Genomic DNA, 26,810 nt, shown 5'->3' with positions numbered 1-26,810 from the left:
TTAGTCTTGATCAGCTTTATTTAGACAACGTTAGTCTAACTGCACAAACAAGACACATACACAAAAACAGTCATTTTTCATACTACAGCCCATTTTCATCGAAGCTAGAACAAGATACATATATTAGATAATAAGCGAGTGACCACGCCTACCTTGAGAAAACCGATATCTTTGGCGTATTCACGAAAACAGCGTCGGCAGACCATGAGACCGTACTTTCGCATCACGCCGTGGTGATTCGCGCAGACGCGGCTGGGCAAGAGTGCGAGATTAGCGCCACGCGGTTCGATATTCGTAAACGCGTGTTCCCAGGGCATGAAACAGACAAGAATCGTCTTGCCTGAGATTAAACTGGGTCGCATGAGTCGATTTAACCTCGCGTGAATCACTCGGACCTCACGAAAGCAAGCCGCGAAGCCTGCAGAGGCCGATTTGCCCAGCGAGGTACGAACCGTAAAGGGGCCCCCCCAAAGAACACGTGTCGCGAAGTACATTGACTACGGTTTATAGGCACTACTGTGTTCGCGAATCGCTTTCGCTGTTAGCCGCGTCGCGAAAACGGGGTCCCGTTGTCCCCAAATCGACGACTTACCATGATCGCGAGCCGGGACCGTACCGGCGTGGATGACTGAACCATATATTTTGATGTCCCATTGGATTTCTATCAACAGGCGACGAGAGAAAAGAACGAGAAGCACGAGGTGAGCCAGTACTTGTACGCAAGCGCAGCCTTGTTCGTCTGCACTCCCGTATTCGTACAATGAGTTTCTTCGTTTTCTAACCGTGCGTTCGCACTGCATCGTCCTCTACGGTTTGAAGTAAGTTGGAGAGTGGTAGCGAGGCATTCACGAGCTAAAGCGTACTCGTTACGTGCCCATTTTCCCGAGTCGATAGAAAGCACCACGTTTAGTTCCTGTTCTCGGGTTATCTTTTTCTTACATTTAAAATCCAATGAAAGAGGTTGCAAAATGAGACTGTGGTCGTCATAGAAAGTCTTCCTTGACTCATGCAAGTAACAACACCATAGCATCCTCTAGTGTTTACCTTCATCCGCGAGTTCTCACGTGCCTTTAGTCTAATGTAACGATCTTCTATGCGTAGCCAAACCGCAAATTTAAACGTATTGATTAAAGTAATGGCATCATTGTATAGAGAAGAAAGAGCACACAGCATGGGGTTATCATTTGACTTTCAGTTCCAAAAGGCAAGCCCATGTTTTTGCATTAGAAGAAAGCCAACATTGTTCTAACTATCCTGTCCCCGGCCACTTCCACTTGCAAGCGGAAACGGCTGAGCGTAGTATGTTGATTTGACTTTTTGCATTATGTGTACAGTACAGTTCCAAGACTTCTTTTTTCCGCTGATTCCCAGAAATGCTCCTCCCCCGATTTGCATTGACGCTAGCTAGCCACAGAATGAATAAGGATGTCCTTTCCTAACGTAGCATCCCACTTAATGACACAGCCAAATCAAAAGTAAATTTGTGTAGCAAAGGGAAACCAAAAAAAAGAAAAAAAGGATCCGTAACGAAAAAAATCTGTTTAATTAATAAAAAAGAATGTCTTTCTAAAGAGGTTTACATCCTAACAAACGCTGTGACGAACGTTTTTCAGGAGAGGCAGAAACGCTCCGTTAGCTTTCGCCTGATTGAGAAACGGATGCTGCAGCAATTCGAAAGCGGTGGCCCTTTGCATGGGATCTCGCACGAGAGCACGGTCATTGAACGACTGAAGTCTAGGAGGAATCTAAGATAGACAGAATCACTTTCTTCTAAAGTGACCATACTATATTTATTATTAAATCATACGGATGCTAGATCGCGAAACGTTGGGGCAGGTAGATCGCGAAGTTTTCTCATCGCCTGTAGAGGCGGCTCGTTGAAATAGGGCGGCTCCCCGTCGGCCATTTCGATCACCATTATCCCCAATGACCATATGTCGACCTGAGAAAAATAATCAGAGGCGTGGACTTAGACTATACCCGTACTAGAGCTAAATGTTTACACACAGAAAAGGAATTTGCGGCCTCTCTAAAGAGGTGGTCATCTGTTCTTAAAAGATCACCTCCCCGTGCCAAGAGCAGCAGTCATAATATTGAGACATGCGTGCCACTTAGCAAGAGAGAGAGGCTGTTACGTAGAGAGGTTTTGCTATACAAATGGGGGGGTCAGGTCTTTGTGTGTCGGAGTAAACTGCGTCTATGCGGCAAACCTCTAACACAATGACCATCTGTGTATTACAAAACCGCTCTAATGTAAGATGTCTCGCAGCTTTGGAGCTAATAGAGATCGAGAGCTCGTGCGTTTGACAAATTACCCCTACCTCTGGACCGTAAGGAAGTCGCGATATGACTTCGGGTGCCATCCAGTAGGGCGTTCCCACGAGACTCCGCCGCTTGGGAATTTCCGGCGCTACACGAGCGCAAAAGCCAAAATCGGACAGTTTAATCTATAAAGGATGCCCCCAATTCGTTAGCAAGGCAAACTCGTTAGTGTGGCGATAGACGGTACTTGGCCTTTAGACGATAATAGGATGCTGTCGCTTTTGATGTCCCGATGTATTACCCCCTGGGAGTGTAGGTAAGCCAAGGCGCGTAAGCACGCCTTGCAGACGGACGCGATCTGCTCCTCGTTCATCCTGATACAACACAATGTGCTGTTGAAAATAGATATAGAGGGAGGGGGAGATTTGAGGGGGACCTCGTGCGAGTGACGATGTCCGTCAAGGCGCTCCCGTCCATGTATTCCATGACGACCCAGAGCTCGTCTTGGACGACGTACGTGTCGAAGACTTTGACGATGTTTACGTGGGGATAGTCGCGCATGATGACGACCTAAGAGTCGAGAGATTTTTTTAGTATAGCCACAGAACAAGGGCCCCCCCCCCCCCCCCCAGGGCAGCTCTTCATTGGCGAACGAGCAAAAGCTTATTGTTAAACGTACAGTATTGAATAGTCTCACTGTTAGGACACCTGTGTAGATAGAGTAGTTAGAGCCTGGACTCCTTGGTAGATACAAATATACTGTTACACATACAACCTGCCAAGCTAAAACCTTAGTATAGGGACTGAGTAACTTAGTTTAGAGAACCAAAACATTGCCTAATACTAGATACCACGATAGGAAACGGGGACACAGAATAGAATTAGAACCGCAATCCTTAGCATTTGCTGTAGATGTTGACAACCTTCGCTAGGAAACCCTGTTGCTAATTTAGTTTAGAACCTAAATATTGTCTAATATTGGCACGGATAGGGGCTCCTGGCTGCCGTACGCAAATACACCCCTATACAGTCAGCGTAGTGATTCCACCCAATCCTCACCTCATTAAAAAGCAACTCCCTTCTCTGTTGCTTCCTCAAATCCATTCGCTTCACGGCGACCGTTCGCCTCATGCGTCGATCGAACGCCGTGCAAACGATCCCCGTCGAACCCTCCCCAATCTTAACGAAACTGCACAACTCGCGCAGCGCCGCGTCCGCGCGTCGACTCACGACGCTCTGCAACGCCATTCTAAATTCCTCGTGACTCAACCGCGCCGGCGGATCCTCCCTCGACCGGGCGCCGCGTCGCGTCAACGTATTATCCGCGTAGTAGCTCAACGACCGCATTGTGAACTCGCTCGGCGCAGCCGATAGGCCCCGACCCCCGTACTCGCGCACATCGACCGACCCCAAATTGACAACAGATGCACGATACTCGACAAATTCGTCGTCGGGGATGGGACCTAGGGCTTCCAGGAAGGTCCACACTTCGGCGTCGGATGGCTCCTCGCCTTCGACGATGGGTCGCGGCCTCTGGCGATCGTCTCCCGGCTGAACGATAAGGGATTCCCACTGGGGCGGTAGATCGACGTAGCGCTCCGTCTCCTGGTCGAACGTCGTGTGTATCGAGTGAACGAAGCCGGTGGGCGCGCTGATCGACGCCTTGAGTCGGCGACGTTTCGTGAAGCAGAACGAGGCGGACGAAGAAGCAGCCATTGATTTGAGAGGTAAATTGGATTAGGGGAAGAGGGGGGTTTCGTGGGAACTCCGCCTCGAGGGAGGTTGGGTATCGTGCAATATGCATGCATCTCGTCGCCAAGATGGTGCTAATTATTTTGCCTAAACAAGTTGCGGCTTTTGGGGCGAAAAATGGAAACACTTTTATTTCTGCTGTATACACTAATAAATACTGATAGAATATTGAAGAATGTCGAGCACGTCGGGGGCGTGCGATGACTAATTAATTAAAATTGTTCACGTGACCGCGAATGAGGTCGCGTGCGCGAGGAAATGTACATTTCGTTTTTCCTGCAGGAATCCGGGCTATCGATTTTCGTCGCATTTGCAGCTTCGTTGCGCATTGCGCAGACGCGAGAGCCTAGTTCGTCTTTTGGCGGAGAATTTGGAAGCGTTTACGTCGTAATTGTCGGCTCGCACGCCGCCCTATCATCGACTAAAGACTCCTCGACATCCGATCGTGTGGAAAACGTCGATGAATCGCCAAAACGCGACGCCAGAGCCCGAATCGAACTCTCAGTATACCGACTTCGCCTACTGGCGTAGTCCCGTCGCCATTCTAAGCGACGACGACACGTCGAAAAACGATTTCGAACGGGGGCGTGTTTCGAAGTCCGGGACCGACTCCAGTGCCTCCGGGACGTCGTTCCCGGAAGACGATGATTGGTCGGCCGACGACGAGGCGGAGCCACGCGACATCCTGTCCGAAACGGAGAACCGCCGCCGCCGCCGACTAATAGCACTTCCCTCCTACGCTCAACGCATCGAAACGCGAACGCGCGAAACGGTAAGAGCGCGGGAAAAAGGAGGAGAAACCCCCGTACGTCGCGCGCGAAGGAAGTTTGCGATAGGCACTTAGTCGCGTTCCGCGAAAAGAACGCACAGGGTTAGAGGCTGTTTGTATTCTGCGGTGAAAATAGAAACCTTGAGTCAGGGGGGCTCCCCATAATGGGGTTTAGTCGTCGTATAGAGCGTCGCTAGGGAGGAAGTTAGTACGAGGGTCAACCCCCCCTCCTCCCCCCTACTTCACGTCCTTCTTTTTACGGCCGCGTCGCTTCCTCCCCGGAGGCGAGTCGCTTTGCCCTTTGATTTTCGTTCGAGTTGTTGTGGTAATGAAGCCAATGAGCGCGGAATTGGGCATTGATTAGATCGTAGGAAATGCCGTCCATATTGGGACCGAAGGCTTTTAGAGGGTCCTTAGCGCATTTGCATGGTTAATCGGTATAGGGAACTCTTTCTGCCGCGTGTGTGGTTGTGCGGGGGCGCGGTTGCGTGCACCTGCGCTCTTGTTGACGTTGAGTCGATCTGAGACGCATGTAAACTACTTGGAACGCTACTCGAACCATTTATCTATGTAAAAAATGCGGTTCGCGCCTCGCGCGAAATGTATCGAATTTTCGTTTGGTGAAGCCCAATATGGCAGGGTCACGTGGTGGCTCGAGAACACCTGACGGGTCTCTCGATCCGCCAGCCGCTACATGTGTTTTGTGGTTCGTTTGTGCACCGGACCCGGTTGTGCGTGGGGGCCCCTCAGCTGAGATGCCCGCGAGCCCCCGTGTTTGCTATGGCCTTGGATGCACCTGCGTGTGCTGGGCACGTGCCTCGTCTATTCCCTAAATAGTATCGCGCCCCAATAACCTGGTTCCGTAGCGGTAGGGGGGTTTCAGCTGACTGGAAATAGCGGTTAACCCCAACTGTGCGAGTAGCAGTAATTTGGCGGGAAAGGTCATTCCCCATGCTGATGTATTTTGACCTGACTGAATAGCGGTCAATCAGTCAGAAACCCGGTCTATATTTCAGTCAGCTGAAAACGATATCCGCATCAATTCGGTCACTTTTTCTCTGACTGAAAGCGATGAAGACCGCAAATTGTAACCAGTCACTATGACTCAGACTCTGCACCGGTGTGGTTGCTCCTACGCATCCACGTTTGCCTGAATGCGGTCGATCAGTCAAAAAACCGACCCGGACACGCCAAATCCAGTCAGTTTTTCCACGTATTTACAAAAAAACGACGTCTGTGGACATCCCCAAGCGGATGAACCCGATCGGATGACGGTGCGCGACCGGTGCGCGGTTGCCCGCGCGCAGGAGGGGCTCCGCCACTCGCGACTAATCCGATTAGCTCTCCGACACATGCATAACTGACGATCGTTCGTCCCCCTTTGCATGTATTAGTCGATCGCACGTCCCCGACCGCAACAGATCCGACACCGCTCACTCATTTCTATTCCGCTGTCCGGGACAGGAACGCCAATTGGTCGCCCTACTTGATCGCGTGCGTTCCATGGAGGTCCTCGTCGATTATTCGGCCGGCTATTTCGCTCGCGAAGCGGAGCAGGCGCGAATCGAACGCGATCTACTGCTATGCCAACGACAGCAGCTGAATCGGGTAAGGAAATCGCGCGGCGCGCGCGCGCGCGCGCGACGATAGGCATAGGCGGCGCGAGCGCGTCTTTCTCCCCCCCAATTTGTCCGCTGATTCGTCGGGTCCGTTGACTCGTACCATCTGGGCCGCGCCAATTGGGGTGGTCCTGTTTATAGCGTCGGCGTGCTTCGACTCGCGTTTCACTGCAGCGTTTTTCCTCGTTTTATACGCTTATCGTTTCTCCTTCGTCTTTTTTATAATCGGAAGGATATTCGACTGCGAAAAGTGCGTTGTAACGCAACGGCGACGCCCTCGACGCCGTCCGATATGGGAAGGTGAGAAAAATCGTTCGAATGCCGAGGGTTTTTTGGTTTGGGTCTTGGACGGGTTTTGTTATCGCGCTTCTTGGCTGTTTTGGTTGGGTTCGCGTCTCCCTTGGACTCGAGGGGATTTGGATTGGCTTATTTACGGGCGGGGGAGACTATGTGGCTTCCGTTTCACGCTCTCGCCCCGCGAGCTCATGTTTAGTTGATTTTTCGCCGGCTCCCTTATGACTGGAAACGCGTACAGTCGCTGCCCTTTCGGTCATTTTACCGCTTTCCACGCCACCTCAACCGAAAAACGGTTAAAACCGCATTCCTTTCGCAATCGTTTCACATTTTCGCACTCCCCCCCTCCCTCCCACTCGAAAGCGTGCGCCCGCCGCGAGCGAAACGCATCCCCCCCGTCGCGAAAAATTTTCCCCCGTTACTCGAACGTTCGTGCCAGCAGCAGCGTCTGTGGTTTAGTCCGATTGACTTTGTACGATTTCCCCTTCAGACGAGCCTGGTGCCTGCATTCATTAGCGTTAGGGAGAGACGACTCCGAAAAACCAAATCCAATTCCCCAGCGCGCGCGCACGAGGGCTCCTCTCACGCGGGCGCGCGCGCGGGCTCCTCTCACGCGCGCCTTCTCCCCGTCTCGCCTCCACGAAAAAAAAAAAAACGCAAATTATTTCGCCTCTGTCCCCCGTCGCAGCCATTCGCGTCGTTTTTGTTTTCCCTGACAAATTAACGCGAGCGACGCCCACAATCCATTCTCTCCCTCTCAGACTCACAAACGACAATTCGCCAACTATGCATTCCGTGGTCAGCGCGGCGACGGCCGTCACGCGACCCCAACCCGAAGCGCTCATTCCCGCCGCGGCACTCGGTCCCATGGGCTACGAATCGAAAACGCTTCCACTGCCCGCGTCGAAAGCGCGCGCGACACGATGCAGCCCGGAAGTGGAGCGGAAGAAAGCGTTATCCGCTTGGACGACTTTGGATAAGGATCCCAGCGACGATTTCACAATCAAAATAAAGGAGACCGATGCGACCGTCGAAGCGACGTCGCCCGCCGTTCCCGTTCCGACCACGACAAGAAAACGTGTGGTGAAACGAAAAATCAAAGTTTTGAGAAAGAAAAAAGTTTCCGAAATCGGATGTCCCGTATCCGAGTCGTCTTCCGCCGCCGAGCCGAGTACGAGTACGGAAACGGAAGAGAATGCCTCTTCCAACGTCACCACGACGACAAATTCCTTGGTCCCGCCGCCCACGCCGACGTTGTCCCTAAACGGGGCCCCGCCTCCGGCAACGAGAACGCGCAAGGTGAAGCGAATCGTTAAGCGGATTGTCAAACGACCCGTCTCCCTGGCGACGACAACAACCACGGATGTTCCGACTACGACGACCCCGGAGATGACGCCATCGCCTCGACCGTCGAAACGCGTTGTCGACGTCGCCATGGCGACGGCGAAACGACCCAGTTCCGAGAGCTCGGAGGATAATTTTCGTTTGGTTTCCATGGCAACGGGTAACAGCGGCGGAATCAGCGCGACGGCTCAGCATCGGCACATTATGTTGACGTCGTCGAAGATTGTCGTTTCTAGGGGAACGTCGCCGATTCCGAGCAAGTCGTTGAAGTCGAATAGGGACGATATGAGAGAGCGTTGGTCCAGTGTCCAGCGAAAGGAGACGCGGCAATTTCAGGGCGAAGATTTGGTGAAGTGGATACAAGAACGCGGCGAAGTGTCGGAAGCGGATATAAGGGACTTGTGCTGTTTGTTATTGAGAGTCCGATTGTTGGAGAACGTGGACAAGGAGTCGAAAGGAGAATTTGACGTCAGTCATAATAATCCGATATCGATTTATTGATTCTTACGTGTGTGCGTCTTTAGTTGAATGGGAGCTATTGTTGGAGTGTTGGGGATATGACGGAAGGAGGTCTAAGTCCGCCTGTACCTTCTCTAAAGCCCGGCCGATTAGTTGGAGATGAATTGTGGCCCCCTCCCTCGCCAATTAGAGACGCTCGACTCAAATACACGGAACCAGGTAGGAACCACAAGATATATATTTATTGATTTTCTATTCTTCTTCTTCTTCTCTAGATCTTCAACTCGCGTTGCTTCAAGCGGCGAAAACCCACTCGAAGGACATGGAATCTCTCGAAGAGACCCACCACGTCGAAATCGAACAACTCGAAATCAAACACCACAAAGATATCCAGACTCTCCAAGCGGACATCAAAAAACTTCAAGAACAATTAGGACAACTCGAAGAGGAAGCATCGTCTCCGCCCGCTCCGCCGCCGCCTCCGCCTCCGCCGCCTCCCGTCTCGAGTGAATTCGCTCCGCCGCCGCCGCCGCCGCCGCCTCCGCCGCCTCCCCCAGGCGGAGTCCCCGTTCCGCCGCCGCCGCCTCTATTGGGTGCCAAGAAGGGGCGAAAGCCGAAAGTCGCTATGAAGCCACTCTTCTGGTCTAAAGTGAGGGTTCAGAGGAAAGAGAAGAAGAGAAAGTAAGGCACACGTCATCAATGCAATAATATCTATATTTATTTATTTATTCTTTGTTTCTAGAGCGTCTGCTTGTGGCAGTGGTAGTAGCAGCGACGAAGCGCCTAGGTCGCTATGGGAACAGATAGTCAAGCCGGAAATCGATTGCGACGAAGTCGAGCAGCTCTTCGCTAAGAAAGCCACGAAGGAAATGACCCTAGCTCAGTCCTTTGCGAAACCCAAGCCAAAGAAGGTAAGGAGATTTAAAAAATCAATAGTATTAATCTTTGACTATTTTTCTGTGGCAGCTCGTAAATCTATTGGATTCGAAGAGACTGCAAGCGGTGGGCGTATTCATGCGTCATCTGAACGCCAATATGGACGATATCAAGCAAGGTGAGAATCCAATTAATTAATAAAGTTTATTTATTTATGCTCTCTTCTTCTCCACACAGGCGTCTATAATCTCGATCTATCCGTTCTGGAATTATACAACTATCACAAGCTCTATGAACTGCGCGGAACTCCCGATGAATTGGAGCGCATTGGCGCTCACATTCGCGGTGGGAAACGCAGCGAGGGAACCCTTGACGAACCCGAACGATTTCTCTACGAACTCTCCACCATTTCCGGGTTTGAAAATCGACTATCGTGCTTTCTCTTCAAGGAAAATTTCAATGAGTTGCTGAGCGACATAACGCAGGCTTTCGCCAATTTTCGTCTCGTTGTAGAGGTGAAATAATTGATTATTGATTTTTTTGATATTTTTTAATTGGGGGTTTTAGGCTCTTCATCATTCGACTACCGTGAGCTCTGTTATGGGCTTAGTCCTCGCCATAGGGAACCATATGAATGCTGGGAATTCACGTGGAATGGCCGAAGCGTTTGCTTTGGATATTCTACCCAAGCTAAAGAACGTCAAAACGAAAGACAACTCGTCCAATCTTCTCCAATACGTTGTATCTGTTTACGTGAGAAAATATGATAAGGTAATTGTACTGATGATTTTTCAATGTTTATATTATTAATTCATTTTTAATTAATTAAGGATGCCGGAACTTCGGCGGCGAGATGTCCACTTCCGGATCCGGCTGACGTCGTCGCTGCGTCGAACGTGAATTTCGAGGAAATGGAAGGTGATATCAATAACATTAACAAGCAACTCGAAGGTAAATAAATAAATATAGTCTCTGTACACGTGACTTTAATTTTCTTTCGTTTTAGATGTAGAAAAGAAGGCAACTGAAGTCTTTCTCACTTCGCCACCCGATCTCCTCCAGCCCTTCAAATCCACAATGGAAGAATTCCTTGGCTGGGCACGCAAAACGATTCAAGACCAATTTGACTTTCTCTCCGATTGCAAGCGTCGTTTCGCCGCTCTCGTCGACTACTACTGTTACCGTGGCAACGGCGGCGTCGTTTCTCCGTCGGAATTCTTTGGACTTTGGAAGGAAATGTGCAGCGATTTCAAAGAGGCGTGGAAAGTCGAACAGCAGATCGTTGCCAAGAGAATTTACGAGGAGAAGAGAGGAACGTTGAAGAAATTGAAGAAGAGTAGCTTGGAAAGGGTGAACGTGAAGAAATCGTCGTCGTCTTCGGCTCTGAAGAAGATGCTGACGAGTCGGGGACCGTTTTCGATCAAGAAACGACGATCTACGGACGATTTTCAAAAGGTTCGCGATACTACGGATTATGAGAAATTAGTGAGCGTACTGACGGATCCGGATTCGACGTAGTGAGGTGCATGTACAAAATTGATATTATTATTTTATTGGTTTTGAGTATTTGGCTCAATCTATCTCTCTATACATGGTCACTGGGTTCGCTTTCGAAATTCTATGACAACGACATTGTACGGGACTTGGTTTTACTGCGCATCCTCCTCCTTCGTTCTCTCAGCTGGCAATGGCGAATAGCGACGACGGTTGTTGTTATTCCTTTTGCTGCTCGACTATTCTAACGATTACGTGTGTTTCTACTAGCCTTTCTTTCGGCTGTCGAACAAGGAGATAAAGAGACCGTGTCTTCATATATTCAACGTTATCCGGAAAAGTGGAAGACAGCGAAAAAGGTAGTGCAACGAATCAGAAAGTCAAAACTTCGATTCTCTCACGGCGTTTTTAGTATCATGGAAAAACTTGCCTTCATTTGGCACGTGACGCTGAAATGGCAAGATATTTGATTTCAGCTGGAGCAGACATGGAAGCTCGTGCTTCGGGGGTATTGATTTATTATCAATTACTAATCATGACCAAATGATTAATAGGGGAGAATGACGCCCTTTCATTCAGCCGCTAAGAATGGAAATAGAGAAGTGATGGAAGTTTTAATTGAAAATGGATGCAGTATTCATGCAAAGGGCTACGTAAGTAAAACTGTCATTGTGGTTGTTACTAATGAGATGCTTGTAGGATGGTGAAGCATTGGCATATGCGAGTCAGCGGGGTCATTTGGGAATTGTTAAACGACTCATTGAATTGGGATTGGATGTCAATGATAAATCTAATCCGGTATTCAATTTAACGTTTAAGTCATGGCCACATCCACAAATATGAGCGACAGTTTTGATGAATAGAGTAGAACAGCATTGTTGCTATGGTGATTACTTCCCGGATGTTAGACTGTGTCAAACAAAGTGAAGTATTGTGGGCGGGGAAATCAAAATCAAATGGCTGTGGCTGTGGCTTCTATCCAAAGAACCAGACAATATTTCAATACAACCATTTTTAGTGGCTTAACGCTTCCCTTCATTGGGCATGTCAAAGGAATCACGTTGAAATTGCAGAATATTTGGTTTCAGTTGGGGCAGACATTGAAGCTGTCAATGGGGTATTGATTCATTAGCAATCTATAATTATAACAAAGTTCATTGATAGGATGGAAGAACGCCGTTTTTGGAAGCCATTTACTTTGGAAATGAAAGAGTGATGAATATTCTAATTGTAAAGGGATGCAATATTTATGCAAAGGACAAAGTGAGATACTACGAAAGACAGTTTAGCTTCTAATCCTTAAGTGATGTAGGAAAATAGAGGAGCCATTCAAATTGCTTATTCTCGAAATGGCGTTTCACTGAAAGAAAAACTCGTGAATATTTTCAGCGAACGAGAGGAAAGCATAGATGAGATTTTGTGACGTATTGATATGAGTTTTCCGTAGGCAGCTTCTTCTACAGATAAAGCAATTAGAGCGGATAAAAAGGAGAAAAAAATTTTGCAACGAATGAAAGAAAAACTCGTGAATATTTTCAGCGAACGAGAGGAAAGCATAGATGAGATTTTGTGACGTATTGATATGAGTTTTCCGTAGGCAGCATCTTCTACAGATAAAGCAATTAGAGCGGATAAAAAGGAGGAAACAACTCAACAACGTGAGGTAAATCTACTCATACGTCCTCATAGAATCAAACATTAAATTATTACGTTGCACTCATACGCAATTGAGAGGAGTTGATTAAATTTTTTCAATGTCTTGGGAAGTGTCAAAGTGTGGGATATAGATAGAAGAAAGATTTTATATCGTTGTGCACGTCATAAAACGGACTCATAAACCAATTGATTATCTCGAAGCAGCAGTTGAGATTGTCGATCAATGAATTGTTAGCAGATAAATAGATCAGAAATGTGATCTAACGAAAAAATGACATTCTAGTGTTCACACAGTTAGGATGCGCATTGTCAAAGGTGCTGCTTATTCAAAGTCTAATAAGAGTGATCGTTTTCTAGGCGGAAAAGACGACTTTGAGAGAGGATTCTAAGTCTTCTCGTTCTTCTTTTCGATCTTTCATCTTGGAAGAGGAGACTTTCAGCGGGACTCCACAGGTCAGTATATAGATATTTAATCTGAATCAATGTTTATAATTTATTAGCGTGTTGGTGAGCTGCAAAGTCGTCTTGATGAGGGGGAAGAAGGGAGAAATGTTGCGTGTGCGGAGGAAGAAAGTCTCGCAGAGGTATATAGCTGTACTAAAGAGTTAGACAGTGAATTATTCTGTGTATTTCTTTAGCTCGTTAAAAAGCTGCAAAGTCGCCTTGATAAGTCTGAAAAAGAGAAGAACATTGCTTGTGCGGAGAAGGAAAGTCTCGCCGAAGATCTCCGCTCGTCTCAACAGGTAAATAGCTGTGCTAAAGTGTTAGACAGTGAATTATTTTGTGTCTCATACAACAGCAGCAACGTCGCCTAGAAGAGGAGAGAGCTTCTGCTCGAAGAAAAGAGAGGAATCTCACTGAAAATCTTCACTCATCTCAACAGGTTAGTTATTGGGATTAATGTTAATACTAAAGAGACTTTACGCTACATTTCGTTAGCTCGTTCGTGATTTGCAAAAAGAAAAAGACAGAACTCTTTCAGAACACGAAGAAAAAATGAGGGAAGTTGAAAAGGCGAGTCAGTACCTCCGTGAGCGATCTGCTCAAGCAGAAACGGATATCAGTAAGAGATAGAAGGCTAGTACGACTCGTGGACTATGATCTCTTATTAGGAATGACTTCTGAACGTTGTACTCAACTGGAGCAGGAACGCGACGAGGCACGACTCCTTGCCAAAGAAGCGCAACGAAATTTGAGCCAATACGAAAACGTGCATCAAATTTCCTCCACCGACATTAAAATAAGTGACGTCAAACTCGGCGGAGGATCGTACGGAGGTAAGTAGAACGATCTCCGATTTGACTAATAGTTTATTTTCAATATAAGACGTTCGTGTGGGTCGTTGGCGCGGCTGCAACGTCGCCGTCAAAACGTTCTACGAGTTTCTTCGCGTCGACGTGTATGTTCGTCGATTGGAACAAGAAATCTCAATCTGCAGTCAAGTTCATCATCCCAACGTCGTCTCTTTGCTCGGCGTCATCACTCAAGATCGAATTCCACTGAGAATCATATCAGAGCTTCTCGAAGCATCTCTCTCTGATATCATTGTCGCAGGCGACGGTCCTCTTCTTCTCAGAGAACAAGTCGACGTCGCAATTGGCTGTTCGTCTGGAATCTGCTATCTTCACGGACTTGGCATTCTTCACGGAGACATTCGATCAACGAACATCGTCGTCACATCTCTCATGGAAGCGAAAATCTGCGATTTGGGAGCGGCTCGTTTTTCTGAAGCCTCCAGTCTCTCAGCTGGGCTGATGAGTCCTGATTATATTGCTCCGGAAAGGCTCGAACCGGGCCAGCACAACACGAAAATGGCCGACGTCTATAGTCTCGGCGTGACGTTCATTGAATTGATGACGGGAGAGCAACCAGCACCAAAAAAGAGAATGGCGCAGGGAACAAGTGTTCGCCATCCTATCATAAAGCGTCTTTGTCTAGCAATGGTCGATCTCGATCGTTCGAAGAGGCCTTCAGCAGCGGAGTGTTTGGCCAGATTGGAAGTCATTCAGAAGTCTGACGAGAATTACAAGAGTTGCCCAGCGAAAAGAATGGTCAAAGGTAAGAAGCATGGGGGAGAGAAAGTGGAGCTCATTCGATCGAATAGCTGTAAGTATTGATATAAAAAAGAACCCTCTACCCCTTGAATTTTTTAACCTCTTCGGTTGTGTAAAGGAATTGCTCTTTGGGTAAATACTGCGCGTAACCTAAGCCTTTTCCACGTGGAATTATGGAAACCTTTGTGGGGGAGAGACAACTATCCCCTGAACCTCATCTCTCGCTGTTTTCCACTCTTTCGGATAACGTCGAACGTACGAAACGACGACTGACTTTTTTCCTTCCTTGACAGCCGTGAAAAAGTCTACAGTAGGAAACAACGGTGGAGACAGACAAAGGAGAAAAAGGTAAAACCAACCGTCACTAGTAATGTTGCACATTGCAAAACAATTTAACGGGTATTTGCTAGGAAGAGAAGTTGAATGCGAAGTAGCCTGGCTTGCGAATGCGCTGTGAGTGTGGAGTTCCCGTATTCTCGTATTAGGTAATATTCGTCAATTATTCGTTCGTACACTGTACACAACTGTAGCTAGCTATTTATCCTAATGAACTTTCATTTATATCTATATGTCAATTCCCGTACGTGCAGGCGTCCAACGCACGGAAAGACGTCGAACTGAAATGAAGAAGGAGTCGGCTGAAAAGGACCATGAACAGCAAAGGAAAGACAAAGACTCCGCAGCCGTCGAGAATGAACAGGAAACGGGGAGCGGGATCTCCCTTTGGGAAACCAACTGAGGCAAATGTCGAAGAATCGAGACCACGTTCGACGAACAAGCACTACATCGCTTTGCGATCGACGCATCGCAAGCTGAATCACGTCCCTCTTCGCCAAGTTCTCATCGCCTCCTTTCTGGAAAGTTCGTGTGTCTCTTTCAATCGAAGGTACGTACACCGCCATATATACACCGCCTGCCGGAATATACACCGCTTGCCGCAATATATACACCGCCTGCCGGAATATATACACCGCCTGCCGGAATATATACACCGCCTGCTGGCGGAGTACGTACACCGCCTGCCGGAATATATACACCGTCTGCCGGAATATATACACCGCCTGCTGGCGGAGTACGTACACCGCCTGCCGGAATATATACACCGTCTGCTGGCGGAGTACGTACACCGTCTGCCGGAATATATACACCGCCTGCCGGAATATATACACCGCCTGCTGGCGGAGTACGTACACCGCCTGCCGGAATATATACACCGTCTGCCGGAATATATACACCGTCTGCCGGAATATAGACACCGCCTGCCGGAATATATACACCGCCTGCTGGCGGAGTACGTACACCGCCTGCCGGAATATATACACCGCCTGCTGGCGGAGTACGTACACCGCCTGCCAGAATATATACACCGCCTGCTGGCGGAGTACGTACACCGCCTGCCAGAATATATACACCGTCTGCTGGCGGAGTACGTACACCGTCTGCCGGAATATATACACCGCCTGCTGGCGGAGTACGTACACCGCCTGCCGGAATATATACACCGCCTGCTGGCGGAGTACGTACACCGCCTGCCGGAATATATACACCGCCTGCTGGCGGAGTACGTACACCGCCTGCCGGAATATATACACCGCCTGCTGGCGGAGTAGGTACACCGCCTGCCGGAATATATACACCGTCTGCCGGAATATATACACCGCCTGCCGGAATATATACACCGCCTGCTGGCGGAGTACGTACACCGCCTGCCGGAATATATACACCGCCTGCTGGCGGAGTACGTACACCGTCTGCCGGAATATATACACCGCCTGCTGGCGGAGTACGTACACCGCCTGCCGGAATATATACACCGTCTGCTGGCGGAGTACGTACACCGTCTGCCGGAATATATACACCGCCTGCTGGCGGAGTACGTACACCGTCTGCCGGAATATATACACCGTCTGCTGGCGGAGTACGTACACCGTCTGCCGGAATATATACACCGCCTGCCGGAATATATACACCGCCTGCTGGCGGAGTACGTACACCGTCTGCCGGAATATATACACCGCCTGCTGGCGGAGTACGTACACCGTCTGCCGGAATATATACACCGTCTGCCGGAATATATACACCGTCTGCTGGCGGAGTACGTACACCGTCTGCCGGAATATATACACCGCCTGCCGGAATATATACACCGCCTGCTGGCGGAGTACGTACACCGTCTGCCGGAATATATACACCGCCTGCTGGCGGAGTACGTACACCGTCTGCCGGAATATATACACCGCCTGCCGGAATATATACACCGCCTGCTGGCGGAGTACGTACACCGTCTGCCGGAATATATACACCGCCTGCTGGCGGAGTACGTACACCGTCTGCCGGAATATATACACCGCCTGCCGGAATATATACATCGCCTGCTGGCGGAGTACGTACACCGCCTGCCGGAATATATACACCGTCTGCCGGAATATATACACCGTCTGCCGGAATATATACACCGCCTTCTGGCGGAGTACGTACACCGCCTGCTGGAATATATACACCGTCTGCTGGCGGAGTACGTACACCGCCTGCCGGAATATATACACCGCCTGCTGGCGGAGTACGTACACCGTCTGCCGGAATATATACACCGCCTGCTGGCGGAGTACGTACACCGCCTGCCGGAATATATACACCGCCTGCTGGCGGAGTACGTACACCGTCTGCCGGAATATATACACCGCCTGCCGGAATATATACATCGCCTGCTGGCGGAGTACGTACACCGCCTGCCGGAATATATACACCGTCTGCCGGAATATATACACCGTCTGCCGGAATATATACACCGCCTTCTGGCGGAGTACGTACACCGCCTGCCGGAATATATACACCGCCTGCTGGCGGAGTACGTACACCGCCTGCCGGAATATATACACCGGCTGCCGGAATATATACACCGCCTGCCGGCGGAGTACGTACACCGCCTGCCGGAATATATGCATCGACTGCCGGCGGAGTACGTACACCGCCTGCCGGAATATATACACCGCCTGCTGGCGGAGTACGTACACCGCCTGCCGGAATATATACATCGACTGCCGGCGGAGTACGTACACCGCCTGCCGGAATATATACACCGCCTGCTGGCGGAGTACGTACACCGTCTGCCGGAATATATACACCGCCTGCTGGCGGAGTACGTACACCGCCTGCCGGAATATATACATCGACTGCCGGCGGAGTACGTACACCGCCTGCCGGAATATATACACCGCCTGCTGGCGGAGTACGTACACCGTCTGCCGGAATATATACACCGCCTGCTGGCGGAGTACGTACACCGCCTGCCGGAATATATACACCGCCTGCTGGCGGAGTACGTACACCGTCTGCCGGAATATATACACCGCCTGCTGGCGGAGTACGTACACCGTCTGCCGGAATATATACACCGCCTGCCGGCGGAGTACGTACACCGCCTGCCGGAATATATACACCGCCTGCCGGAATATATACACCGCCTGCTGGCGGAGTACGTACACCGCCTGCCGGAATATATACACCGTCTGCCGGAATATATACACCGCCTTCTGGCGGAGTACGTACACCGCCTGCTGGAATATATACACCGTCTGCTGGCGGAGTACGTACACCGCCTGCCGGAATATATACACCGCCTGCCGGAATATATACACCGCCTGCTGGCGGAGTACGTACACCGTCTGCCGGAATATATACACCGCCTGCTGGCGGAGTACGTACACCGTCTGCCGGAATATATACACCGCCTGCCGGCGGAGTACGTACACCGCCTGCCGGAATATATACACCGCCTGCCGGAATATATACACCGCCTGCTGGCGGAGTACGTACACCGCCTGCCGGAATATATACACCGTCTGCCGGAATATATACACCGCCTTCTGGCGGAGTACGTACACCGCCTGCTGGAATATATACACCGTCTGCTGGCGGAGTACGTACACCGCCTGCCGGAATATATACACCGCCTGCCGGAATATATACACCGCCTGCCGGCGGAGTACGTACACCGCCTGCCGGAATATATACACCGCCTGCTGGCGGAGTACGTACACCGCCTGCCGGAATATATACACCGCCTGCTGGAATATATACACCGTCTGCTGGCGGAGTACGTACACCGCCTGCCGGAATATATACACCGCCTGCTGGCGGAGTACGTACACCGCCTGCCGGAATATATACACCGTCTGCTGGCGGAGTACGTACACCGTCTGCCGGAATATATACACCGTCTGCCGGAATATATACACCGCCTGCCGGCGGAGTACGTACACCGCCTGCCGGAATATATACACCGCCTGCCGGAATATATACACCGCCTGCTGGCGGAGTACGTACACCGCCTGCCGGAATATATACACCGTCTGCCGGAATATATACACCGCCTTCTGGCGGAGTACGTACACCGCCTGCTGGAATATATACACCGTCTGCTGGCGGAGTACGTACACCGCCTGCCGGAATATATACACCGTCTGCCGGAATATATACACCGCCTGCTGGCGGAGTACGTACACCGCCTGCCGGAATATATACACCGGCTGCCGGAATATATACACCGCCTGCCGGCGGAGTACGTACACCGCCTGCCGGAATATATGCATCGACTGCCGGCGGAGTACGTACACCGCCTGCCGGAATATATACACCGCCTGCTGGCGGAGTACGTACACCGCCTGCCGGAATATATACATCGACTGCCGGCGGAGTACGTACACCGCCTGCCGGAATATATACACCGCCTGCTGGCGGAGTTCCTACACCGCCTGCCGGAATATATACACCGACTGCGGGCGGAGTACGTACACCGCCTGCCGGAATATATACATCGACTGCCGGCGGAGTACGTACACCGCTTGACGGAATATATACACCCCCTGCCGGCGGAGTACGTACACCGCCTGCCGGAATATATACACCGCTTGCCGGAATATATACACCGCCTGCCGGCGGAGTACGTACACCGCTTGACGGAATATATACACCGCCTGCCGGCGGAGTACGTACACCGCTTGACGGAATATATACACCCCCTGCCGAAAGCCGAAGGTCGCTATGAAGCCACTCTTCTGGTCTAAAGTGAGGGTTCAGAGGGAAAGAGAAGAAGAGAAGGTAAGGCGCACACACGTCATCAATACAATAATATCTATATTTATTTATTTATTCTAGAGCGTCTGCTTGTGGCAGTGGTAGTAGCAGCGACGAAGCGCCTAGATCGCTATGGGAACAGATAGTCAAGCCGGAAATCGATTGCGACGAAGTCGAGCAGCTTTTCGCTAAGAAAGCCACAAAGGAAATGACCCTAGCTCAGTCCTTTGCGAAACCCAAGCCAAAGAAAGTAAGGAGATTTAAAAAAATCAATAGTATTAATCAGTGACTATTTTCTGTGGCAGCTCATAAATCTATTGGATTCGAAGAGACTGCAAGCGGTGGGCGTATTCATGCGTCATCTAAACGCCAATATGGACGACATCAAGCAAGGTGAAAATCCAATTAATTAAAATTGTTTATTTATTTATGCTCTCTTCTTCTCCACAGGCGTCTATAATCTCGATCTATCCGTTCTTGAATTATACAACTATCACAAGCTCTATGAACTGCGCGGAACTCCCGATGAATTGGAGCGCATTGGCGCTCACATTCGCGGTGGGAAACGCAGCGAGGGGACGCTTGACGAACCCGAACGATTTCTCTACGAACTCTCCACCATTTCCGGGTTTGAAAATCGACTATCGTGCTTTCTCTTCAAGGAAAATTTCAATGAGTTGCTGAGCGACATAACGCAGGCTTTCGCCAATTTTCGTCTCGTTGTAGAGGTGAAGAAATTGATTATCGATTTTTTTGATTTTTTAATTGAGGGTTTTAGGCTCTTCATCATTCGACTACCGTGAGCTCTGTTATGGGCTTAGTCCTCGCCATAGGGAACCATATGAATGCTGGAAATTCACGTGAAATGGCCGAAGCGTTTGCTTTGGATATTCTACCCAAACTAAAGAACGTCAAGACGAAAGACAACTCGTCCAATCTTCTCCAATACGTTGTATCCGTTTACGTGAGAAAATATGATAAGGTAATAGCTCTTGATGATTTTTCAATTTTTATATTATTGATTCATTTTTTAATTAATTAAGGATGCCGGGACTTCGGCGGCGAGATGTCCACTTCCGGATCCAGCTGACGTCGTGGCTGCGTCGAACGTCAATTTCGAGGAAATGGAAGGCGATATCAATAACATTAACAAGCAACTCGAAGGTAAATAAATAAATATAGTCTCTGTACACGTGACCTTAATTTTCTTTCGTTTTAGATGTAGAAAAGAAGGCAACTGAAGTGTTTCTCACTTCGCCACCCGATCTCCTCCAACCCTTCAAATCCACAATGGACGAATTCCTTGGCTGGGCGCGCAAAACGATTCAAGACCAATTTGACTTTCTCTCCGATTGCAAGCGTCGTTTCGCCGCTCTCGTCGACTACTACTGTTACCGTGGCAACGGCGGCGGCGTCGTTTCTCCGTCGGAATTCTTCGGACTTTGGACGGAAATGTGTAGCGATTTCAAAGAGGCGTGGAAAGTCGAACAGCAAATCGTTGCCAAGAGAATTTACGAGGAGAAGAGAGGAACGTTGAAGAAATTGAAGAAGAGTAGCTTGGAAAGGGTGAACGTGAAGAAATCGTCATCGTCTTCGGCTCTGAAGAAGATGCTGACGAGTCGGGGACCGTTTTCGATCAAGAAACGACGATCTACGGACGATTTTCAAAAGGTTCGCGATACTACGGATTATGAGAAATTAGTGAGCGTACTGACGGATCCGGATTCGACGTAGTGAGGTGCATGTACAAAATTGATATTATTATTTTATTGGTTTTGAGTATTTGGCTCAATCTATCTCTCTATACATGGTCACTGGGTTCGCCTCAAAATTCTATGACAACGACATTGTACGGGACTTGGTTTCACTGCGCATCCTCCAAGTCCTTCGTTCTCTCAGCTGGAATTCTCTCACAATGGCGAATAGCGACTACGGTTGTTGTTATTACTTTTGCTGCTCGACTATTCTAAGTGTGTTTCTACTAGCCTTTCTTTCGGCTGTCGAAAAAGGAGATAAAGAAACCGTGTCTTCATATATTCGACATACGGAAAAGTGGAAGATAGCGAAAGGGGAGGTGCGACGAGTAGTGTTGAATCAGAAAGTCAAAACTTCGATTCTCTCACGGCGTATTTAGGATGGAAAAACTTGCCTTCATTTGGCACGTGACGCTGAAATGGCAAGATATTTGATTTCAGCTGGAGCAGACATAGAAGCTCTTAATATGGTATTGATTTATTATCAATCACTAATCATGACCAAATGATTAATAGTTCGATATGACGCCCTTTCATTCAGCCGCTAAGAATGGAAATAGAGAAGTGATGGAAGTTTTAATTGAAAATGGATGCAATATTCATGCAAAGGGCTACGTAAGTAAAAGTGTCATTGGGGTTTTTACTAATGAGATGCTTGTAGTTGGGTGAAGCATTGGCATATGCGAGTCAGATTGGTCATTTGGGAATTGTTAAACGACTCATTGGATTGGGATTGGATGTCAATCATAAAGGGGTATTCATTTTAACGTTTAAGTCATGGCCACATCCACAAATATGAGCGCCAGTTTTGATGAATAGAGTAGAACAGCATTGTTGCTATGGTGATTACTTCCCGGATGTTAGACTGTGTCAAACAAAGTGAAGTATTGTGGGCGGGAAAATCAAAATAAATCAAATGGCTGTGGCTGTGGCTTCTATCCAAAGAACCAGACAATATTTCAATACAACCATTTTTAGAGGCGCAACGCTTCCCTTCATTGGGCATGTTGGGGGAATCACGTTGAAATTGCAGAATATTTGGTTTCAGTTGAGGCAGACATTGAAGCTGTCAATTTGGTATTGATTTATTAGCAATCTATAATTATAGCAAAGTTCATTGATAGGCCGGAAGAACGCCGTTTTTGGAAGCCATTTACTTTGGAAATGAAAGAGTGATGAATATTCTAATTGTAAAGGGATGCAATATTTATGCAAAGGACAAAGTGAGATACTACGAAAGACAGTTTAGCTTCTAATCTTTGAGTGATGTAGGAAAATAGAGGAGCCATTCAAATTGCTGATTCTCGAAATCACGTTTCACTGAAAGAAAAACTCGTGAATATTTTCAGCGAACGAGAGGAAAGCATAGATGAGATTTTGTGACGTATTGATATGAGTTTTCCGTAGGCAGCTTCTTCTACAGATAAAGCAATTAGAGCGGATAAAAAGGAGGAAACAATCGCAGAACGTGAGGTAAATCTAGGCATACGTCCTCATAGAATCAAACATTAAAATTATTACGTTGCACTCGTACGAAATTGAGACGTAGAGGAATTGATTAAATTTATTCATTAATGTTAACTATTTATTAGCGTGTTGGTGAGCTGCAACGTCTCCTTGATAAGGCGGAAGATGAGAGAAATGTTTCCTGGGCGGAGAAAGAAAGTCTCGCAGAGGTATATAGCTGTACTAAGGTGAATTATTTTATGCATTTCTTTAGCTCGTACAAAAGCTGCAACGTCGCCTAGAAGAGGAGAGAGCTTCTGCTCGAAGAAAAGAGAGGAATCTCACTGAAAATCTTCACTCATCTCAACAGGTTAGTTATTGGGATTAATGTTAATACTAAAGAGACTTTACGCTACATTTCGTTAGCTCGTTCGTGATTTGCAAAAAGAAAAAGACAGAACTCTTTCAGAACACGAAGAAAAAATGAGGGAAGTTGAAAAGACGAGTCAGTACCTCCGTGAGCGATCTGCTCGAGCAGAAACGGATATCAGTAAGAGATAGAAGGGTAGTACGACTCATGGACTATGATCTCTTATTAGGAAGGATGTCTGAACGTTGCGCTCAACTGGAGCAGGAACGCGACGAGGCAAGACTCGTTGCCCAAGAAGCGCAACGAAATTTGAGCCAATACGAAAACGTGCATCAAATTTCCTCCACTGACATTAACATAAGTGACGTCAAACTCGGCGGAGGATCGTACGGAGGTAAATAGAACGATCTCCGATTTGACTAATAGTTTATTTTCAATATAAGACGTTTGTGTGGGTCGTTGGCGCGGCTGCAACGTCGCCGTCAAAACGTTCTACGACTTTCTTCGCGTCGACGTTTATCTTCGTCGATTGGAACAAGAAATCTCAATCTGCAGTCAAGTTCATCATCCCAACGTCGTCTCTTTGCTCGGCGTCATCACTCAAGATCGAATTCCACTGAGAATCATATCAGAGCTTCTCGAAGCATCTCTCTCTGATATCATTGTCGCAGGCGACGGTCCTCTTCTTCTCAGAGAGCAAGTCGACGTCGCAATCGGTTGTTCGTCAGGAATCTGCTATCTTCACGGACTCGGCATTCTTCACGGAGACATTCGATCGACGAACGTCGTCGTCACATCTCTCATGGAAGCGAAAGTCTGCGATTTGGGAGCGGCTCGTTTTTCTGAAGCCTCCAGTCTCTCAGCTGGGCTGATGAGTCCTGATTATATTGCTCCGGAAAGGTTCGAACCGGGCCAGCACAACACGAAAATGGCCGACGTCTATAGTCTCGGCGTGACGTTCATTGAATTGATGACGGGAGAGCAACCAGCACCAAAAAAGAGAATGGCACAGGGAACAAGTGTTCGCCATCCTAGCATAAAGCGTCTTGGCCTAGCAATGGTCGATCTCAATCGTTCAAAGAGGCCTTCAGCAGCGGAGTGTTTGGCCAGATTGGAAGTCATTCAGAAGTCTGACGAGGATTACAAGAGTTGCCCAGCGAAAAGAATGGTCAAAGGTAAGATGCATGGGGGAGAGAAAGTGGAGCTAGTGGGTGAGCCATGGGACTAGAACTGATGTCCTTGATACTATTTTATCATTTGTTGTTTACTTTTATACTCGTTTTTTCTATGGACACTTTTGATATGTTTTGTTTTTATATCTTGGTGGAAATATTTTGTTCTTATACGGGCTGTACTGTTCATATTAACTGTTATGTCCTTTTTGACCAAGAGACTTAGTTTTACGAGTGAACTAAGGTATCTGAGTCTCGAGGACGGAAAGAATAGTCATTTGGAAGAGCAAGAACCTCAGGGAACTTTTTCGGGGCCCCGCAGGAGGTCTCGAGCACGACTTGGCGGTCTTTCGGACGTGGATCAGCTAAACGATTTAATCCAACGACACGAAATGGACACAGCGAATCTACCTAACGTAGAAGAAGCCGAAACAAAAGGTAAAACAGCAGAAAAAGCCCAAAAACTACAGCAACACAGCTGCGCAAAAAATTTACGCAGTCTCCTTTAGGCGACGCAAGTTCGCCGAGAAAACGCGCACGACGTCAGGGCGTCGTAACGCGACCCAAACTCGCGTGCCTTGGCGAACGCGAAGCGGCGGCACTCCCGCGCGACGAACATCGAACGCTTCGCACGAACGCGCACCCGTGCGCAGATTCGTCGAACGCAAAAATCCTCGTCGACGTTCATCCGAACGGCGGCGCAAAAATCCTCCACGTCTACTACGACGATTTATCGCCGAACGAAATCGAATCGACATGCGACGAATTCTTTCGAATTCTCTTCGCCGAAATATCGTCGAAATTCGCCGATTACGTAATGGGCGTGGTTCACAACGCATCGACTCACGTTCCTGAACTCGTATCCTATTTTCGCCACGCCCACGCGGACGTGAACATCCGCGTTCAAAGTATGACGTCGAAAACGCTCGTCGAATCGAAACGCATGCGCGAGTTCGCGGCGGTCGTCGAGGAAACGTACGCGGCGGGAACGTATCGCGGGGGCGCGCTAAACGAGTTCAGTCTCATTGGGAAAGTGAGCGAAGAGATGGGCGGCTATTTTCCTGACGTCATTCGAATGTTGGAAGCGAGTCCCTTTTTGAGACGCGTTCTCCCTTGGGGGCCCCTTAGCGCGCTTAAGTTGGAGCGTCCGGAGGAGAGCGACGATGGGCCGATTATGTGGGCGAGACCTGGGGAGCAAATGTTGCCGCCTGGGAGCGAGGAATCGGCGAAGAAACGAGGACGGTTTGTTCTCTCTTTATAACGATTTTATTATTTATCTATTTTCATTTTCTTAGGGCTGGGAGAAGTGAAGTGCAGAGTCTGAGTTGGCGTCCGCGCGCGTCTCAGCCGCGCGAAATCCTGTTCGAAGATCGGACCCCTTGTCACGCCGATCACGTGGGGCACGGACCGGAACGATGCACGACGGCGGCCGTCGGTTTATTAAAAGCAATATATACGGAAGACAGGTAGAGAAAGGGAAAGGGTCTCTTTCACCTAGAGAGATTTCCCCTTAGAGATTTCCCCTTAGGCTTTGGAGACCTATTCATGGTCTCATTGACATAGTCTCTTCGTTTTTGAAGTTCTCCTGTGTAGAGAGAGATATTGATTTGTGGAATTTTTAGTGTTCCCTTTTCTAATCGCGAATTGAAAGACGTAATCGCTTTTCACCCGTCTCATCTCGCCGAACTCGCCGAGGTTCTCCAACTCGATTTACACGAGCCACCGTCTACCCAGGTTCTATAATAAATTGATAAGATTTTCTCCCCCTCAATGATCGCAACCCCCTTTGAATGCTACTAGTGCGTTCAGTGGCTCGACGAGGCGAAACTGAACCAATTGCGTCGTCAGGGAATATCCTACTCTCAAATTCGTCTCCGAGACAACGACATATACTTCATACCGCGCAACGTTGTCCATCAATTTCGCACGATTTCCGCGTGTAGCAGCATCGCGTGGCACTTACGACACAAAGCGTATTATTCATCAGAAAAGGTAGCTAGAGAAATCCAAAAAACATAGTCTATCTAATTCTTTATTCAAGACGGAGGATGAGATGGAAGTTTCAGGTGGCGAAGGGTCACATCAGGACGATAATAGCGCAAATGCATTTGAAGGTTTGTAATTATGATTGCGTTAGACGTTCGTTCATATGTTAGACAATGATTTGGGTTTGAGTTGCTTGGTAATTAAGAGAACGATTTTGCGGTGGATTTAGTTTTTTTGGAATGCATCGTAGCTAAGCTGAATTATTATAAGGTGCCCTGAAGTCTATAGGAAGCTTAGTCTAGTATGTAGACCCTCTCTATGCACTACTACTTATTATTATGTGCAAAATCACACCCCGCGTTCGCGCTACATCGCCAGAACCGAAGCTTCTGACTATTTCACAAATTCTACCATAAAATTAACGCTA

The 26,810-nt window shown here is 48.5% G+C and overlaps 6 protein-coding genes and 1 long non-coding RNA gene across 8 annotated transcripts; 5 read left to right on the top strand and 2 right to left on the bottom strand.

The window, feature by feature from the left end:
* Window positions 1–1,456: 1,456 nt before the first annotated feature.
* On the bottom strand, window positions 1,457–3,982 carry LOC136199125 (serine/threonine-protein kinase PAK mbt-like). The gene is made up of 6 exons (XM_065989256.1): window positions 3,322–3,982; window positions 2,699–2,832; window positions 2,510–2,636; window positions 2,322–2,447; window positions 1,808–1,942; window positions 1,457–1,745 (listed from the first exon to the last, which is right to left on the bottom strand). Exons 1-6 carry the CDS (start codon window positions 3,976–3,978, stop codon window positions 1,584–1,586), a joined length of 1,341 nt encoding a protein of 446 aa, XP_065845328.1. The 5' UTR covers window positions 3,979–3,982; the 3' UTR covers window positions 1,457–1,583.
* On the top strand, window positions 3,011–10,973 carry LOC136199116 (uncharacterized). Its single transcript, XM_065989243.1, has 13 exons — window positions 3,011–3,989; window positions 4,297–4,786; window positions 6,248–6,391; window positions 6,635–6,702; window positions 7,458–8,508; window positions 8,565–8,718; window positions 8,775–9,180; window positions 9,242–9,410; window positions 9,466–9,553; window positions 9,613–9,890; window positions 9,943–10,146; window positions 10,206–10,326; window positions 10,382–10,973. Exons 2-13 carry the CDS (start codon window positions 4,475–4,477, stop codon window positions 10,891–10,893), a joined length of 3,507 nt encoding a protein of 1,168 aa, XP_065845315.1. The 5' UTR covers window positions 3,011–3,989; window positions 4,297–4,474; the 3' UTR covers window positions 10,894–10,973.
* Window positions 4,128–6,454, bottom strand: LOC136199129 (uncharacterized). Its single transcript, XR_010672988.1, has 2 exons — window positions 5,025–6,454; window positions 4,128–4,976 (listed from the first exon to the last, which is right to left on the bottom strand). It is a non-coding gene; the product is annotated as an uncharacterized lncRNA (long non-coding RNA).
* Window positions 10,974–11,026: 53 nt separating the features above from the next.
* On the top strand, window positions 11,027–15,249 carry LOC136199121 (ankycorbin-like). 2 transcript variants are annotated; one of them, XR_010672984.1, is made up of 20 exons: window positions 11,027–11,081; window positions 11,140–11,228; window positions 11,282–11,377; window positions 11,424–11,522; window positions 11,569–11,667; window positions 11,888–11,986; window positions 12,034–12,132; window positions 12,182–12,269; window positions 12,318–12,419; window positions 12,468–12,532; window positions 12,883–12,978; window positions 13,026–13,109; window positions 13,164–13,268; window positions 13,325–13,408; window positions 13,465–13,588; window positions 13,638–13,802; window positions 13,852–14,583; window positions 14,873–14,927; window positions 14,990–15,064; window positions 15,170–15,249. XR_010672984.1 is itself a non-coding variant. In XM_065989253.1 (19 exons), the coding sequence occupies exons 1-19, from the start codon at window positions 11,063–11,065 to the stop codon at window positions 15,000–15,002; spliced, it is 2,313 nt and encodes a 770-aa protein (XP_065845325.1). In that variant the 5' UTR covers window positions 11,027–11,062; the 3' UTR covers window positions 15,003–15,146. The 2 variants fall into 2 exon arrangements, 1 of the variants encoding a protein (XP_065845325.1); XM_065989253.1 differs by lacking the exon at window positions 15,170–15,249 and having other exon boundaries at window positions 14,990–15,146.
* Window positions 15,250–15,325: 76 nt separating this feature from the next.
* On the top strand, window positions 15,326–21,469 carry LOC136199126 (formin-2-like). The gene is made up of 8 exons (XM_065989258.1): window positions 15,326–15,465; window positions 19,611–19,679; window positions 19,737–19,905; window positions 19,961–20,048; window positions 20,106–20,383; window positions 20,434–20,637; window positions 20,699–20,819; window positions 20,875–21,469. The coding sequence occupies exons 3-8, from the start codon at window positions 19,864–19,866 to the stop codon at window positions 21,387–21,389; spliced, it is 1,248 nt and encodes a 415-aa protein (XP_065845330.1). The 5' UTR covers window positions 15,326–15,465; window positions 19,611–19,679; window positions 19,737–19,863; the 3' UTR covers window positions 21,390–21,469.
* Window positions 21,463–24,472, top strand: LOC136199123 (serine/threonine-protein kinase TNNI3K-like). The gene is made up of 14 exons (XM_065989254.1): window positions 21,463–21,589; window positions 21,641–21,729; window positions 21,790–21,879; window positions 21,926–22,024; window positions 22,071–22,163; window positions 22,388–22,486; window positions 22,534–22,632; window positions 22,682–22,769; window positions 22,818–22,882; window positions 23,002–23,085; window positions 23,130–23,225; window positions 23,282–23,405; window positions 23,455–23,619; window positions 23,669–24,472. The coding sequence occupies exons 1-14, from the start codon at window positions 21,463–21,465 to the stop codon at window positions 24,451–24,453; spliced, it is 2,103 nt and encodes a 700-aa protein (XP_065845326.1). The 3' UTR covers window positions 24,454–24,472.
* Window positions 24,473–24,495: 23 nt separating this feature from the next.
* On the top strand, window positions 24,496–26,668 carry LOC136199124 (lysine-specific demethylase RSBN1L-like). Its single transcript, XM_065989255.1, has 6 exons — window positions 24,496–24,835; window positions 24,907–25,639; window positions 25,693–25,863; window positions 26,020–26,131; window positions 26,198–26,389; window positions 26,439–26,668. The coding sequence occupies exons 1-6, from the start codon at window positions 24,598–24,600 to the stop codon at window positions 26,517–26,519; spliced, it is 1,527 nt and encodes a 508-aa protein (XP_065845327.1). The 5' UTR covers window positions 24,496–24,597; the 3' UTR covers window positions 26,520–26,668.
* Window positions 26,669–26,810: the final 142 nt, after the last annotated feature.

This window comes from Oscarella lobularis, chromosome 20, assembly GCF_947507565.1.
Source record: "Oscarella lobularis chromosome 20, ooOscLobu1.1, whole genome shotgun sequence".
Classification (NCBI taxonomy): Eukaryota; Metazoa; Porifera; class Homoscleromorpha; order Homosclerophorida; family Oscarellidae; genus Oscarella; species Oscarella lobularis.
Note: the sequence above shows the minus strand (reverse complement) of the source record. Positions and strands in the feature narration are given on the sequence as shown.

Coding starts and splice junctions, on each gene's coding strand:
- LOC136199116 (XM_065989243.1), top strand. CDS start 4,475: ATGAATCGCCAAAACGCGACGCCAGAGCCCGAATCGAACTCTCAGTAT. Junction 6,392..6,634: donor AACGACAGCAGCTGAATCGG/GTAAGGAAATCG, acceptor TATAATCGGAAG/GATATTCGACTGCGAAAAGT. Junction 9,554..9,612: donor TATGGACGATATCAAGCAAG/GTGAGAATCCAA, acceptor TTCTCCACACAG/GCGTCTATAATCTCGATCTA.
- LOC136199123 (XM_065989254.1), top strand. CDS start 21,463: ATGGTCACTGGGTTCGCCTCAAAATTCTATGACAACGACATTGTACGG. Junction 22,164..22,387: donor TGGATGTCAATCATAAAGGG/GTATTCATTTTA, acceptor AACCATTTTTAG/AGGCGCAACGCTTCCCTTCA. Junction 22,770..22,817: donor TATTTTCAGCGAACGAGAGG/AAAGCATAGATG, acceptor GTTTTCCGTAGG/CAGCTTCTTCTACAGATAAA.
- LOC136199124 (XM_065989255.1), top strand. CDS start 24,598: ATGTCCTTTTTGACCAAGAGACTTAGTTTTACGAGTGAACTAAGGTAT. Junction 25,640..25,692: donor TCGGCGAAGAAACGAGGACG/GTTTGTTCTCTC, acceptor TCATTTTCTTAG/GGCTGGGAGAAGTGAAGTGC. Junction 26,132..26,197: donor ACGAGCCACCGTCTACCCAG/GTTCTATAATAA, acceptor GAATGCTACTAG/TGCGTTCAGTGGCTCGACGA.
- LOC136199126 (XM_065989258.1), top strand. CDS start 19,864: ATGACCCTAGCTCAGTCCTTTGCGAAACCCAAGCCAAAGAAA. Junction 20,638..20,698: donor ACGTGAGAAAATATGATAAG/GTAATAGCTCTT, acceptor TAATTAATTAAG/GATGCCGGGACTTCGGCGGC. Junction 20,820..20,874: donor CATTAACAAGCAACTCGAAG/GTAAATAAATAA, acceptor CTTTCGTTTTAG/ATGTAGAAAAGAAGGCAACT.
- LOC136199125 (XM_065989256.1), bottom strand. CDS start 3,978: ATGGCTGCTTCTTCGTCCGCCTCGTTCTGCTTCACGAAACGTCGCCGA. Junction 2,448..2,509: donor TATTATCGTCTAAAGGCCAA/GTACCGTCTATC, acceptor CATCCTTTATAG/ATTAAACTGTCCGATTTTGG. Junction 1,746..1,807: donor CGTTTCGCGATCTAGCATCC/GTATGATTTAAT, acceptor TGTCTATCTTAG/ATTCCTCCTAGACTTCAGTC.
- LOC136199121 (XM_065989253.1), top strand. Junction 11,987..12,033: donor ACATTGAAGCTGTCAATGGG/GTATTGATTCAT, acceptor GTTCATTGATAG/GATGGAAGAACGCCGTTTTT. Junction 13,803..13,851: donor CGGCGGAGGATCGTACGGAG/GTAAGTAGAACG, acceptor TTTCAATATAAG/ACGTTCGTGTGGGTCGTTGG.